The sequence below is a fragment of the Ostrea edulis genome, chromosome 2, assembly GCF_947568905.1.
Source record: "Ostrea edulis chromosome 2, xbOstEdul1.1, whole genome shotgun sequence".
NCBI classification, from domain to species: domain Eukaryota; kingdom Metazoa; phylum Mollusca; class Bivalvia; order Ostreida; family Ostreidae; genus Ostrea; species Ostrea edulis.
Genome location: NC_079165.1, coordinates 105,880,643 through 105,897,986, shown reverse-complemented (window position 1 = coordinate 105,897,986; position 17,344 = coordinate 105,880,643). Strand labels below are relative to the sequence as shown.

General features: G+C 36.9%; 1 protein-coding gene across 1 annotated transcript in view; it reads right to left on the bottom strand.

The window, feature by feature from the left end:
* Positions 1–6,412: 6,412 nt before the first annotated feature.
* LOC125680444 (uncharacterized) overlaps positions 6,413–17,344 on the bottom strand; it is a 32,583-nt gene continuing 21,651 nt past the window's right edge. Inside the window, exons 18-23 of the mRNA XM_056155937.1 lie at positions 16,844–17,022; positions 15,392–15,635; positions 12,373–12,467; positions 9,735–11,314; positions 8,077–8,210; positions 6,413–7,988 (exon numbers count right to left, since the gene is read on the bottom strand). Coding sequence (XP_056011912.1) covers positions 7,330–7,988; positions 8,077–8,210; positions 9,735–11,314; positions 12,373–12,467; positions 15,392–15,635; positions 16,844–17,022 — 2,891 coding nt within the window. The 3' untranslated portion in view covers positions 6,413–7,329. The remainder of the gene's footprint in view (positions 7,989–8,076; positions 8,211–9,734; positions 11,315–12,372; positions 12,468–15,391; positions 15,636–16,843; positions 17,023–17,344) is intronic.

The window sequence follows — 17,344 nt, the reverse complement described above, 5'->3', positions numbered from 1 at the left end:
CTTCAAGAGGAAGTATGATGCTGTGCAATGAAAGCCGAAAGGAAGCTGCAGGGCTGACTCCCTTTCTGACACCCAGGAAAACCATCAGACTCGCTACTTGGAACATCAGAACAATGTATGAAGCAGGAAGAACAGCACAAGTAGCAAAGGAGATGAAGCAATACAACATTTGTCTCCTAGGACTGAGCGAGACGAGGTGGCTACAGACAGGACAGTTGAGGCTGACCACCGGAGAAACATTGTTGTATTCAGGACACACCACAGAGGGAGACCCCACACCGAAGGTGTAGGCCTGATGCTATCCCTGGAGGCACAACGCGCTCTTATCGGATGGGAACCTATCAACTCACGGATAATAACAGCTAAGTTCAGCACCAAGAAAAGCAAGATCAAATTGAACATCATCCAGTGTTATGCCCCCACCAACGACACTGATGACGAAAAGAAAGACGCCTTTTACCAGCAACTACAGGCAGTCTTGGATAAAGCAGGGAAGAAAGATATGACAATACTTATGGGCGACTTCAATGCAAAGATCGGAGCTGATAACACTGGCTACAATGAAGTCATGGGCACACAAGGACTGGGCTACATGAACGAGAAAGGCGAGAGATCTGCAGACCTATGCTCCCTTAACCAGCTTGTAATAGGAGGAATCATCTTCCCTCATAAAAGGATTCACAAGGCTGCATGGAGATCCCCTGATCATGTTACAGAAAATCAGATCGACCATATTTGCATCAGCAAATTTCGAAGAGCATGGAAAGATGTCAGGGTGATGAGAGGAGCAGACATTTCATCAGACCACCATCTGCTGATGATGGCAGTAAGACTACGCCTCAAAAAGTTTAACAACACGACAAACATGAGGACAAGGTACAACGTGAGTGTCCTCAAAACAAAGGAAGTGAGGACAGCATTCCACCTCAGCCTGTCCAACAGATTCCAGCCACTACAAGACCAGCTAGAAAACAATGATACCAACATCGAGACCCAGTGGCAGCACATCAAGAAAGTGTGGCGAGACACATGTGAAGAAGTTCTCGGCAGAAGAAAGGCACAACACAAAGAGTGGATATCTGTTGATACCAAAAGGAAACTGGAGGCGAGGAAGGAAAAGAAAGCGGCACTGAACAAAAGACGGACAAGAGCAGCAAAGGCAAAAGCTCAAGAGGACTACACACCCACAGATAAAGAAGTCAAGAAAAGCATCAGGAAAGATAAACGGGATCATATAGACAATCTGGCCAAACAAGCTGAAGAAGCAGCGGGACAGGGAAACTTGAGAGAACTGTATATGGTCACAAAGAAGCTCTCCAACAAGTTCCAGCAGACAGACAAGCCAGTGAAGGACAAGAACGGGAATCCTCTCACAACAACAGAAGAACAATTGAAGAGATGGGGAGAACACTTTAGAGAGCTATTAAATAGACCAACACCAGATATGCCTCCAGACATACAACCAGCCAATGCAGACCTCCCGATCAACTGCGACAAGCCAACAAAGACAGAGATAAGGAGAGCAATTACCACACTTAAGAATGGAAAAGCGGCAGGGCCTGACGAGATACCAGCGGAAGCCATCAAAGCTGATACAGAGACAGCTGTTAACATCTTGCACAACTCTTCAAGAAGATCTGGGAGGAAGAGAACGTCCCAGAGGAATGGAAAGAAGGCATCCTCATTAAGCTACCAAAGAAGGGTGATATGAGGGACTGCAGTAACTACCGGGGAATTATGCTCCTGTCAGTGCCTGACAAGGTCCTCAACAGGATCCTTCTCGAGAGGATGAAAGAGGCAGTGGACCCAAAGCTCCGTGACCAGCAGGCTGGTTTTAGACGCAACAGATCATGTGCTGACCAGATAGCCAGTTTGCGCATCATCATCGAACAATCACTGGAGTGGAAGTCACCCCTCTATATCAACTTCATTGACTACGAGAAAGTGTTCGACAGCGTGGACCGTGAGACACTGTGGAAGATACTGAGACACTATGGAGTACCCGAAAAGCTCGTCTCCCTGATCCGTAACATCTACCAAGGCATGACATGCAGGGTTACCCATGCTGGCCAGATGTCCGAAAGTTTTGAGGTCAAGACAGGAGTTCGACAAGGATGTTTGCTGTCACCATTCCTCTTCCTCTTGGTTATTGACTGGATCATGAGGACTACCACATCAGGCAGGAACAATGGTATACAGTGGACACTCCTGACGCAACTCGACGATCTCGACTTTGCCGATGACCTGGCTCTCCTTTCGCACAACCACAGTCAGATGCTGGACAAAACAACTCACCTCGTAACAACATCAGCAGGAACGGGACTCAAGATCAATTTGAAGAAAACAGAATTGATGAAGATCAACACTACTGTCCAATTACCAGTCACAGTTGGTGGTGAGCCCATCAAAGTTGAGTCTTTCATCTACCTGGGGAGTGTGATGGACAGACAGGGTGGCACAGACCGCGACATCAAGTCAAGAATCGGCAAGGCACGAGCAGCGTTTACCATGCTAAAGAACATATGGGCCTCAAAGAACATCCGCATTACTACCAAACTGCGGATCCTCAACTCCAATGTTAAGTCCGTCTTGCTGTATGGAGCAGAGACATGGAGAATGACCAAAACAACCCTGCAGAAGATCCAGACATTTTACAATACCTGTCTCAGGCGCATCTTCAACATACGATGGCCTGAAAAGATCACAAATGAAGAACTATGGAAGAGAGCAGGGCAGGAACCCATAGACATACAAATCAGACGTAGGAAGTGGGGCTGGATTGGACACACCCTAAGGAAGCCACCTTCCAGCACCACACGCCAGGCCCTGACCTGGAATCCACAGGGCAAGAGAAAGAGGGGACGTCCAAGAAACACCTGGAGGCGTGACTCAGAAGTAGAATTAAAAGCGCAGGACATGACCTGGCATGACGCCGCAAAAGCAGCCCAGAATCGTGTTCCGTGTTCGTTGGAGGACTGTCATCGATGGCCTATGTTCCTCACGGAACGACAGGCCTAAGTAAGTAAGTAAGGTGGAAAGGATAACACTTTAGAGCCCGGAAACCATTGCATCTACAGACGGACGGACAACCAGATTCCAGAATAACACCATCCCACCACCACTTTGCTGCGGTATAATTAGAAACAGAAAACCCCAAATGGACGGACATAGAAACATAGCTATACCATAATATGTCCCGTCTAAAGACAGGCGTATAAAAAAATTGGTAAAGGCCTGCATGTTCAGTATTCCTGTGCATCCAGTTTATGTGCAAGATTTCAAAATAATAGTTATTTTCATTACCCAAATTTTCTTTCTTTGGACCTACACAATGAATTCATCCACAAGTTGGTTTTCAAGGTGTTCAAAGAGTAAAGATATTTTTCAAAATTTAGTGCATTTTCACAATATGACCCAAATGGCCCCACTATTGGGTCAGAACCCCCGACCTTAAAATTTTGGAAGTAGAGGTCTACCGTCTTCACAATCATTGTGAATATGTATCTAGTTTTCATGCCAGATCTCAAAGAGTAAAGATTTTTAAACAGATTGTACGAGTCTTATAGATTGAAGTTCAACTTCCACTTGATCATGAAATTTACAATTTTATCCCACTAGGCAACCCAAAAGGGTGCTACACAGCAAATGAAAGGTGAAGATAATGAACAGTGATCTATGGAGTGCCAAATTAACATAAACTCAATCATTTGAAGATATCAATTCATTTCATGCGTGCAACAATTTAATTAAAGATCTCTTCAAGTAATTAATGATATCTTCAATTCTGAATTATTGCATGCATTAATTGAATTGATGATAGCATTAATTCTTCAGCTGAATTAATATGTGCTTTAATTGAATTAATGATCTCTTAAAATGAATTAATGATATCAACAATTGAATTGATGCACGCTACAATTCAATTGAAGAGCGCAATAATTGATATAATGCACACATATATCTTTAACTCATTTGAAGAGAGCAATAATTCATTTACAGAGAGCAACTATATAATGAAAGATATCTTCAATTCAACATATCCACAATTGAATTAATGATTTCTTTAATTGAATTGTTGCTCTCTTTAAAAGAATTGATGCACGCATTAATTCCTTATTCAAAAACATTGTAAATAATTAAAGATATCTTCAATTGAATTAAAGAGATCATCAAATTATTTATACCGAGCTCCAAATTAATTATTGCGAGTAATATTTCTACGAAATTGATGCTCTCATCAATTGAATTGAAGAGAGCAATAATTGAATTAATCCACGCATTAAATCAATTATTGCTCTCATAATTCAATTGATGCGCACATTAATTCAATTGATGAGAGCAATAATTGAATTGATATCTTCAAATAATTGAAGATATATTCAATTATTTGAGTTTATGTTAATTTGGCACTCCATAGTGATCAATTTCATAACTACTATAGAGAGTTGGACCCCTGGATATACCAGAGATGGGATCTGGTGCCTAGGAAGAGTAGGAATCCCCCGTCAACCCGTCACACCCACCGTGAGCCCTACATCTTGATCAGGTAAACAGTTACATGTATCCGTAGTCAAAATATGGTGTAAATTGGCGGTGTAGTTTGTGATAGACAATCAGTGCTCCCACTGGACCAAAATTCCCTTTCGCCACTTTTTCGGGGTGCTGTGCGGCGCAAATAATCTCATGCTTTACTATTATTTCCATCATATTATTTTATTCATTACACTGATTTTAGAATTTTGAATCAATTGGTACCGTATAAGTTTTACATTATGACCCCTGGGTCGAGGCCTCTGCTGGTGGACTGTTAGTCCCCGAGGGTCTCTACAGCCCAGTAGCCAAGTACTTCATTACTAGCTTGAAAACACGGATGTATATTTAATTGCTGTTATAAAATTTAGAAATGCATTTTAAAATTAAGGATTCTCTCCCTCACGCATAGCTCTTATCCTTAGACGAATTTGACTCCACTTTCTTGGCACACAGTTTTTCCCTATAATAGCTCTAAAACTTCATTATTATTTCGGATTTCAAACATTTCGGTTGAGCATCACTGAAGAGACATTATTTGTCGAAATGCGCATCTGGTGCATCAAAATTGGTACCGTATAAGTTTTACATTACATTACTTAATCATATCCAGCTACCATACCTAAACACTTCTTTCTGAAATAATAAGAAGTTGATTTTTTTGATAAATTCTATAATGGAAATCAAAAATCAGATAATAAATCAAATAAATATACACTTCATGATGCTACACCCCTCAGTGAAAACATTGTGTACATTGACTGAAATGCAGACGTCACAAAATATCAAGCCCAATTTAGAGTCATATCTCAACCATTCCCAACTAGATTTCTGTTTTGGTATGGAAGATTTTGCAATTTGGACAGAATCAGATGTTTGAGCAGGTGGGGTTGACAGTAAAGCAAAACATAGATATGTTTTGAATTTTAGACTGACTAGGGTCAGAAGCTACAAGTTTAGTGTCAAAATAGAATGGGGTGCATAGTCTTATGAGATTAGCATTTTTATACTGTTGCGCACCGAACTTCAAAGAAAATTCTTTATTAAAATTGCAATGTGACTGTCCAATAACACCATATCACCATATCAATGGTGACCGACCGCATTGTTTATGAAATATTCGAACTAAAATCAAACACATCAAAATCAAAATCTTGTAATTAATGAGCTTGGCCACAAAAACAAACAATTGATGTATATACATTATACACAATAATACGGCCAATTTAATTACCGGTCGGTTCTGTGGTTAAGAATTGACATCAATGTGGAGATGATAACACGATAATGAATAAGACTTTAAATGTTAAACAATTGACCACAGCAGGGTACACAGCTGTCCCATGTACTTTATTACATAATCACCGACTTTTTTGCAGCCATACATTACCTGAGGGTATTATCTGGCCTTCGTGACCAGCTCTGTGTGCACTGGAGCTACGCGAGATTTCTGGTCGCATGCGTTGACTGAATAAAGAGATTTTGACTGCATAAACAAACAGGCGATAATGTGTCACTGACAAAGGAAATTTTAAAATACAATTTATTGCAAAAAGGGATTTTCGCCACTTTAATTTTTTCTCTCGCCATTTTTGAAAAAAATTTGCCATTGGCGAAAATGGCGAAGCCCAGCTCGAGCACTGTAGAAAATGATAGATAAGTAATGATGTGACCTTAAAAGACAAAACACATTTTACAGAGGCTCCATTACTGTACACAAGGTGATGACCTTGACAGAGATAGAAACCCTTCATGGAAAATTTCATTGCTGAATCTCTAAAAAGATATTTGTGATATCGTCCACAAATGATTTCTTACAATATGAACCTTTTGACCACAAAACAACTGCAGAAGCAGGGAACAAAAAGAAAAGGAAAAAAAGTTTTATGCAGTCAACAGAAATGTTTAATTCAAAACAAAACTAGCTACTTGTACAGCAAAGTGAAAACATGTCTTAGTACACATAATAATTTACATTCATAGGCCAATCTTAAGAAATTCACACAAAAAAAAGAGTTCAAATCTCAAATTCCATAAAATCAGACTTGACCATGCTGAACTGTACATTACAATAAGTTCTTCACTTACACAGATGATTGTTTCATTTGCTGAAAAATACACCAAGTGACATCAGTGAGTACATCTATTTATTTTTATAACAAGTTTTTTCTCTCTCTGAATCATCAGTGGAGACAATGTTTTACACACATTATTTACTGGCTAAAGAACAAAATCAAGACGACCTCAGTTAACACTATGCTTTACCATTGAGATTTGAGTATTAGATTTCCTTTATCTTACAGATTTCATCGATTATTTTTGTATTCAAAAGACATGTTGTAATGACTTATCATTAGAGATATATATAACTTCAACAAGCTCACGTTTAATCTAAGTCTCACTTTCTGACAAGGAACAAATACAGTAGTTAAACAGTGAGACCGAGATAAAATCTGAACTCATCCAAGTTTTAAGACCCTGGAGCCTGTACTTAAAATCGGACTCCTAGCAGCTAAATTGAGTGGTCTACAAAGTAGTGCTAGATATCGTTAACCTAACAGCTACGATCTTGAGCACAGCCCTGAACATGCTCCCGAGTGGCCACTCTCTTCTGAAAGTGTACAGGCTATGGCTTTCCATCATCGAGAAGTTGTGGAATTTTTAATTCTGCAGCAACTCCTGTCTGTTACACCTATTCACAAATCATGTTTGGTTGCTCTCTGGGACAACCTGATTCTATAAGCCACTGGTGGCTGTGGAGACTGGCGGGTGAATTAATCAGTTATACATTTTCACGGATTACGTTTGGTTGCTATCTGGGACAACCTGATTCTGACCGCCACTGATGGCTGTTCTCTGTGATTCGCTGCTCTCTACACCTTGTTGTACTAACTGACCATCACCCACAGCAGATGGCATCATGGCAAGAATCAATGGAGCCACGCCATCACCGCTTGTGGAAGGTACAGTTTGAAAGTGCATGTCTGTTATTGCTACCATTGGCAATGTGGCTCCTTGAAGTGGGAAAGATGTTGCGAATGCTGATACAGCATTTGATGCTGAAGACAACTGTCCACTAACGTTTGTAATTGGTTGAGACAGTGTGAATGTCTGGGGTGCTGACATAGTTCCAGCTTCATGACTAGTGGGGACATTACCAGAGGTGATGGACGATGAGATGTTACTAATCAGGGCTACAGGTACAACTGCATCTCCTGCTAGCAACTGGAAGTTGCTGTTATCTCCTGCTAGTAACTGGAAGTTGCTGTTATCAAGATTGTTTCCACCATTTTCTTGTTTTCTCTTTTTTGAGACCCTCATTGTTTTCTTAGGCACCACTGAAGAAGTATCTGATGGTTCCGAATGGTATGCCATGCGTCTTTTAACAGTTCTGCGTTCACTGTGGCGAGTACTGCATGGTACTGCTGTTCTCCTCGTCTTCTGCGGAGGGTGGAACTCTAAATAAAAGATTGAAATGGTACAGCATTCCTGTACATACACAAGCATTATGTTCCATCACATCAATCTCTATTATTGTCTTCTTACCTCCCCTTTTCTTTCTCTCCAATGTTTCTCTCAGTTTTTTCAATCTGGCCTCCCTTTTTACCTTCTTCATTTCTCTATTCATTACACTTCTTCTCCATGAATGTTTACTTTTCAAACAAGGATAGTTTGTTTTCCTAAAAATAAAAAAAACACAATAGAGGTGGTTCTGGTCTCTAAGATTCCAGTAAACAATCAGAGGGAGAACCACGAGAAATATTCTCTCTGATTCTATCACAGTTACTGTCCATCAAAGAAAGCCACCAATGACTTTTACTCAAAAACTTTTCATCTCTACGTCTTCTATAGAACAAAAAAAATATTACTTAAAACAAATCATCACTGAATGAAGGAGATTCAAGATTATTCAACTAAAGGGGGCTGTCCCATTCAAAGCAGAGATGACTTGGTAATGGGACACCGTTTAAAATATCTTTTCCAGAACTTCTGGACCAGAAAGTCCAAAACTTGAAAGAAAGCTCCTTTATATACCGACAATCTAATTAAAATTAGATCCTTTGATCCCCTCATCTACTATCGCTACACCTTTGTGTAACGATAGTAGATGAGCGGATCAAAGGATCTAATTCTAATTAGATTGATATACCGAGAATCTAAGTTTATTCAATCATTACCCAAATACCATATCCCTCAGCAAGGTAAGGTCAAAATAATAATTTACAGTTTTACAAAAGATGAACATTTTTTAAAAAAATCCTCTTCTCAATAACCACATCAGCAATTCATAAAATTACTATGCAAGCATCCCCATGTAGTCAAGATTCAATCTTGTTCAAACTAAGGAATACTCTAGAAAACTCTGTAAGTGGCTATCACAGACCAATCATCCATTCTATTACATTATTGTAATCATCAAAGCTATCAGCGATTATCATCCATTCTATCAATTTCAACAAAGTGAGAACAGTATCTTAAAGACCCAACTACAAAGTGAGAACAGTATCTTAAAGCCCCAACTACAAAGTGAGAACAGTATCTTAAAGCTCCAACTACAAAGTGAGAACAGTATCTTAAAGCCCCAACTACAAAGTGAGAACACTATCTTAAAGACCCAACTACAAAGTGAGAACAGTATCTTAAAGACCCAACTACAAAGTGAGAACAGTATCTTAAAGCCCCAACTACAAAGTGAGAACAGTATCTTAAAGCTCCAACTACAAAGTGAGAACAGTATCTTAAAGCCCCAACTACAAAGTGAGAACACTATCTTAAAGACCCAACTACAAAGTGAGAACAGTATCTTAAAGCTCCAACTACAAAGTGAGAACAGTATCTTAAAGCCCCAACTACAAAGTGAGAACAGTATCTTAAAGCTCCAACTACAAAGTGAGAACAGTATCTTAAAGCCCCAACTACAAAGTGAGAACAGTATCTTAAAGCCCCAACTACAAAGTGAGAACAGTATCTTAAAGCTCCAACTACAAAGTGAGAACAGTATCTTAAAGACCCAACTACAAAGTGAGAACAGTATCTTAAAGCCCCAACTACAAAGTGAGAACAGTATCTTAAAGCCCCAACTACAAAGGAATTGGATGCCACCACAGACTGATCTTGGTTGTTTTAATTTCAAAGTCAATCCGATATATCCACAGAATCTACCAAGAGCTGCAGTGCAGGGACTTTTGACAAAACTAACTTACGTGACTTTCTTCTTTCTCACTGGCTTGGTCTGCGTTTCTTCGACAACTGCTTGATCCAATTCGTTTCTGTCCATGATTACATATGGCACCCCTTTCTTCACCGACACCTTTGGATATTTCCTTTTTTTTGCACCCTTTTGTAAAGTGGTTGTTGGGTTGTCATTGCCCTTTTTGTCTGGCACGTTATCTACATTTTCAGGGTGAATAGTGGATAAAAGAGCAGGCCATGCAAACAAGGCTTCAAATCTCTTCTGCAACATTTTATAATCCTTGGTTCTTCTAATTTTTGCCAGAGCATCATGTCGTACAGTGTTTTTATCACTTGTTTTAACTACCTTAGCCGCTACATAACTGGCTATGGACTTGTCTGTAGTATGTAAAGTTTCATTCAATGCTCCGGCACTCAAAGCGCTCTCACTAATGCCCTCCTCCACTTTCATGGAACCCGACTGTTTGGCCACCTCCACATTAATTTTCCTCTGGAGCTCTTCCCCTCGCACTTTGTAGTACTGCCTCTTATAAAGTTCATCAGCTTTCTTCATCAAATATTTTCTGTGTAGCAACAAACTCTTAAAAGCACATGTGGTGATAGCTCCAGGAGGAAGAATTTTTACCTTGTTGGGATCCTGCATTCCAGTCGGAGGTTTGATTACAACCACGCTTTGTTTCTGTCCCTGAGATTGAGATACCCCTGTCGCCTTGGCACTACTGGTAGGTTTTCTCACAATGATAGTTTGTTTTTGTGGTCCACTTGATGGGCCTTGGGAAACTTGTGGACTTGCAGGTGCTTGTTGTGACTGGGGTGAAGTTGTAGCCTGTCCGTGAGCTGCTAAAATGTCCTGAATTTTGTCACCTGGTTTGAGTTTTACACCTGGAGGAAGTTTTATGATTCTAGTCCCCGCTGGAATGGTAGACAGATTGGCTGTTGATGTATGACTCATGCTGGGCTGATTCAAATTAGCAGCTGATGTTGATGATCTTCCATCAACAATGGGATTGTTACCTTTCTTGTTGGAATCTTCTGAATTACCTGTGCTCTTCCTGTTGACATTTCTAGCATTGTCTTTAGTTTTGTCAGTAAGGGACGAAGCTGCTTTTGATTTTTTCACTTCCACCAGTTCATCATCAGGTTTACCTTCTGTTTCTTTCCTTTTAGTTCCTCTACCCAACACAGATTTATCACCTGTTTGTTTAGAAATATCTTTCCCTTGACTAGCTGAGGTAGACTGCATACTCTGTACTGAGTCTAACTGTCTTTTTTCTGCACTAGCAACACATGATGCACTTGGGGTACTTGATGTTGAAGGAGCACTTGGATTCTGTGCAGAACTGGATTCTTTAGATGTAGATTGATTCATGGTGCTGGAGGGTCCACTGTTAGTGACTGGGTTCAACGGTTGAACTTGTGTGGCAGACACATTCTGAATGACTACGTTAGCTGGTTGTCTCTGTGTTGTATTTGCTGGCAAGATGTTGGGGGTAACCCTTGTCAAGAAATTGATATGGTCCTTTACCGCAGGGTTGCTGATGTCCATATGCTTGCTCTTCTGCAAAGCCACTTTATAATCGACATCTAAGGCCTGTAAAGTAAGTTTTATGTTATAGAGCAATTTTTTCCTACAACAATCAACAACTCATTAAAACGTGTCATAGTTGTGGGTTTTATATATACTGTATGAGCCGATTTTTTTAAATGGGAAAATCACAATATTTGTGTCTCACTAAAAATTCCACTTATACAGTACTAACAATGACAACTGAAAGATCTCAAGACTATCCTATTAAATTTTCATTGTGAAGTGACATCTGTCTATCTGAACCAGTCATTAACAGTGTCAATTTCATTCATATCTAGTAAATATTCCTTTGTAGCATCTATCAGTTTGTTCTTCTGTCCATTCAACATTGTCTGTCAATTCTTCTATCCATTCAACAGTCTCTCTATTCTTCCATTAGTCCCTGTATTCTTCCACTAAACAGTCTCTCTATTCAACAGTCCCTCTATTCCTTCATTCATTAGACAGTTTCTCTATTCTTTCATTCATTAGACAGTCTCTCTATTCTTCTATTCATTAGACAGCCTCTCTATTCTTTCATTCATTAGACAGTCTCTCTATTCTTTCATTCATTAGACAGTCTCTCTATTCTTTCATTCATTAGACAGCCTCTCTATTCTTTCATTCATTAGACAGTTTCTCTATTCTTTCATTCATTAGACAGCCTCTCTATTCTTTCATTCATTAGACAGTCTCTCTATTCTTTCATTCATTAGACAGTCTCTGTATTTTTTCATTCATTAGACAGTCTCTCTATTCTTTCATTCATTAGACAGTCTCTCTATTTTTTCATTCATTAGACAGTCTCTCTATTCTTCCATTCATTAGTCAGTCTCTCTATTCTTTCATTCATTAGACAGTCTCTGTATTTTTTCATTCATTATACAGCCTCTCTATTCTTTCATTCATTAGACAACCTCTCTATTCTTTCATTCATTAGACAGTCTCTCTACTAAACATTGTCTCTCTATTCTTTCATTCATTAGACAGTCTCTCTATTTTTCCATTCATTAGACAGTCTCTCTACTAAACATTGTCTCTCTATTCTTCCATTCATTTAACACTGTCCATTTGATACTTACATTCATTAACAGGGTTAATGTTATATTTGTGATCTTCTCTACATTTTCTTCCTCATCCTCCTCTCCAACTAAAGGTTTTCTTCCTGTTGGACTGACTGTAAAAATATGGGTTTACATTTAAAGGCTATACTGTGAAGTGTACTGTTATATATTTATATACTGTGAAGTGTACTGTTATATACTGTGAAGTGTACTGTTGTATATTTATATACTGTGAAGTGTACTGTTGTGTATTTATATACTGTGAAGTGTACTGTTATATACTGTGAAGTGTACTGTTGTATATTTATATACTGAGAAGTGTACTGTTATATACTGTGAAGTGTACTGTTGTATATTTATATACTGTGAAGTGTACTGTTGTATATTTATATACTGTGAAGTGTACTGTTGTATATTTATATACTGTGAAGTGTACTGTTATATATTTATATACTGTGAAGTGTACTGTTATATATTTATATACTGTGAAGTGTATTGTTGTATATTTATATACTGTGAAGTATACTGTTATATACTGTGAAGTGTACTGTTATATACTGAGAAGTGTACTGTTGTATATTTATATACTGTGAAGTGTACTGTTATATATTTATATACTGTGAAGTGTACTGTTGTATATTTATATACTGAGAAGTGTACTGTTATATATTTATATACTGAGAAGTGTACTGTTATATACTGTGAAGTGTACTGTTATATATTTATATACTGTGAAGTGTACTGTTGTATATTTATATACTGAGAAGTGTACTGTTGTATATTTATATACTGAGAAGTGTACTGTTGTATACTGTGAAGTGTACTGTTATATATTTATATACTGTGAAGTGTACTGTTATATACTGTGAAGTGTACTGCTGTATATTTATATACTGAGAAGTGTACTGTTATATACTGTGAAGTGTACTGTTGTATATTTATATACTGTGAAGTGTACTGTTATATATTTATATACTGTGAAGTGTACTGTTGTATATTTATATACTGAGAAGTGTACTGTTGTATATTTATATACTGAGAAGTGTACTGTTATATACTGTGAAGTGTACTGTTATATATTTATATACTGTGAAGTGTACTGTTATATACTGTGAAGTGTACTGTTGTATATTTATATACTGAGAAGTGTACTGTTATATACTGTGAAGTGTACTGTTGTATATTTATATACTGTGAAGTGTACTGTTATATATTTATATACTGTGAAGTGTACTGTTGTATATTTATATACTGTGAAGTGTACTGTTATATATTTATATACTGTGAAGTGTACTGTTATATATTTATATACTGTGAAGTGTACTGTTATATATTTATATACTGTGAAGTGTACTGTTGTATATTTATATACTGTGAAGTGTACTGTTATATACTGTGAAGTGTACTGTTATATACTGAGAAGTGTACTGTTGTATATTTATATACTGTGAAGTGTACTGTTATATATTTATATACTGTGAAGTGTACTGTTGTATATTTATATACTGTGAAGTGTACTGTTATATATTTATATACTGTGAAGTGTACTGTTATATATTTATATACTGTGAAGTGTACTGTTGTATATTTATATACTGTGAAGTGTACTGTTATATACTGTGAAGTGTACTGTTATATACTGAGAAGTGTACTGTTGTATATTTATATACTGTGAAGTGTACTGTTATATATTTATATACTGTGAAGTGTACTGTTGTATATTTATATACTGTGAAGTGTACTGTTATATATTTATATACTGTGAAGTGTACTGTTATATATTTATATACTGTGAAGTGTACTGTTGTATATTTATATACTGTGAAGTGTACTGTTGTATATTTATATACTGTGAAGTGTACTGTTGTATATTTATATACTGAGAAGTGTACTGTTGTATATTTATATACTGTGAAGTGTACTGTTATATATTTATATACTGTGAAGTGTACTGTTATATATTTATATACTGTGAAGTGTACTGTTGTATATTTATATACTGTGAAGTGTACTGTTATATACTGTGAAGTGTACTGTTGTATATTTATATACTGTGAAGTGTACTGTTGTATATTTATATACTGTGAAGTGTACTGTTGTATATTTATATACTGTGAAGTGTACTGTTATATACTGTGAAGTGTACTGTTATATATTTATATACTGTGAAGTGTACTGTTATATATTTATATACTGTGAAGTGTACTGTTGTATATTTATATACTGTGAAGTGTACTGTTATATATTTATATACTGTGAAGTGTACTGTTGTATATTTATATACTGAGAAGTGTACTGTTATATATTTATATACTGTGAAGTGTACTGTTGTATATTTATATACTGAGAAGTGTACTGTTGTATATTTATATACTGTGAAGTGTACTGTTATATATTTATATACTGTGAAGTGTACTGTTGTATATTTATATACTGTGAAGTGTACTGTTATATATTTATATACTGTGAAGTGTACTGTTGTATATTTATATACTGTGAAGTGTACTGTTGTATATTTATTTACTGAGAAGTGTACTGTTGTATATTTATATACTGTGAAGTGTACTGTTGTATATTTATATACTGTGAAGTGTACTGTTGTATATTTATATACTGTGAAGTATACTGTTATATACTGTGAAGTGTACTGTTATATACTGTGAAGTGTACTGTTGTATATTTATATACTGTGAAGTGTACTGTTATATATTTATATACTGTGAAGTGTACTGTTGTATATTTATATACTGTGAAGTGTACTGTTGTATATTTATATACTGTGAAGTGTACTGTTATATATTTATATACTGAGAAGTGTACTGTTATATATTTATATACTGAGAAGTGTACTGTTATATATTTATATACTGAGAAGTGTACTGTTATATATTTATATACTGTGAAGTGTACTGTTGTATATTTATATACTGTGAAGTGTACTGTTGTATATTTATATACTGTGAAGTGTACTGTTATATATTTATATACTCTGAAATGTATGTATTCAACCTGATAGTGTCTGTTTAAAAACTCGTACATAAGTAAAATTTCCTTGGTCTTCCAATTCTTTTCTCTACAAGGAGGGAATGAAAACACTTCCAGATGAGGACATCCTTCATCTGTTCATCGTACAGAATGTCACCCTCCCATCTCTTCATACGTGCCTCTCTACAGTTCTCAGTTCTGCTGATTTTCTTGGTCAGGTTCAACATGTCTCTTACAGTGATCTGATTGGGGTTGTTTGACATCACCATCTGAATGGCCTTCTGCTGGACTTTATTCTATTCACATAAAATTCATACCACTTTACTTCTTTATTAAAAAAAAAAATAGGGCACCACTAAACCGGTACATGATAAGACCGCATACATTACTGACCCAGGAATTTGAACAAGTAAGAAAGGATTATCCACAGAAGGATTTCGTTGGAGTTGCAATAACAATGTATTTTGTATTAAATAAATCTAAGTCCAAGGACCCTAACTTCTTCAAAAATAGTGGTGGAGCATTCCCCTTGTAATATGCACATCTCCACATTGTGATCTTTCTTTGTACCAAGTTTCATTAAAATCCCCTAAAGGGTTTAGGAGGAGTTGCAAAGACAACATATTTTGAATCAAAAAAATTAAGTCCAAGGGTCACAACTCCTTTAAACAACATTGGACAGCATTCCCCTTGTGATATACACAGCTCCACATTGTGATCTTTCTTTAAACCAAGTTTCATCAAAATCCCCCAAAGGATTTAGGAGGAGTTGCAAAGACAAAGTTAAAGGGACAGACGGATGGACGGACAGACAGGCAGACAACAGCAGTATAGCATAATATGCCTGCATTTTTATTGCGAGCATATAAAAAGAATTACTAAAACTATCAACAAGCAATCCATTTGTAATTTTAAAGACACTACGATAATTTTTAACCACTTTTTCCATGACTTATACTTTAGTTATACAAAGTTTTATCTCGATGAAGACCCATTATCAAACAAAAAACTAAAACTAGATATTGTGCTGTTCATCTGCAAACTGGAATTATTTTTTCTTAATCACTCATGTTTCCTAAAATTTTCAGTAGTAATTTAAAGTTTGCAGTGCTTAGGATATTTTGCACTCATTGGAACAGCTTACTACACCTTCACCCCTGGGTAAACAAACCAATTTTTGAACTCCATTTTTCAAGACCTTTCCCATAATACATGTATGTCATATGACGACCATTCTAAAAAGTTTGGAACTCGGTGAAGAAGATTTTTACCTCCATTACATGTACAATTAATGTCAGGAGACACAATGTCACTGAACATGTAACAAGTTCAAACCTGTAAAGATTATGTCACTGAACATGTAACAAGTTCAAACCTGTAAAGATTATGTCACTGAACATGTAACAAGTTCAAACCTGTAAAGATTATGTCACTGAACATGTAACAAGTTCAAACCTGTAAAGATTTACCGAAAACAACTAAGGAGGCAATAACTAGATCATACCAGAGTATCAAATGACTTGAATTCTTTAATGGCGGTGCTGTGATGAGGGACGACCGGGTTCAGGTTTTGCAGGTGTTGATTTACAAGGGTGTGTAGTTGCTTCTTTCTATCCCAGACTGATTTAAAACACCGAGTGATGCTTCGAGTCATCAATGGAGGCCGAGGAACCACTAAATCACCTGAACAAAGAAAACATGGCCATACATGTAACTGTCATCGAGAAAGATTACGGGAAATCCTGCATGTCCCCTATAAGACAGGAAATCTTAAGATACATTGATCTGCAGCATACATGTATATTTGAACACATTTTCATTGATCTGCAGCAGACATGTATATTGGAACACATTTACATTGATCTGCAGCATACATGTATATTTGAACACATTTTCATTTGCATTTTAAGTGCACAATGCCCAGACATACACTTCAGCCATAAAGGTGTTTAAGTTTGCATGTTTCATCTAGCTGGCTAGGCAATTTTCACTACATGATTTGACA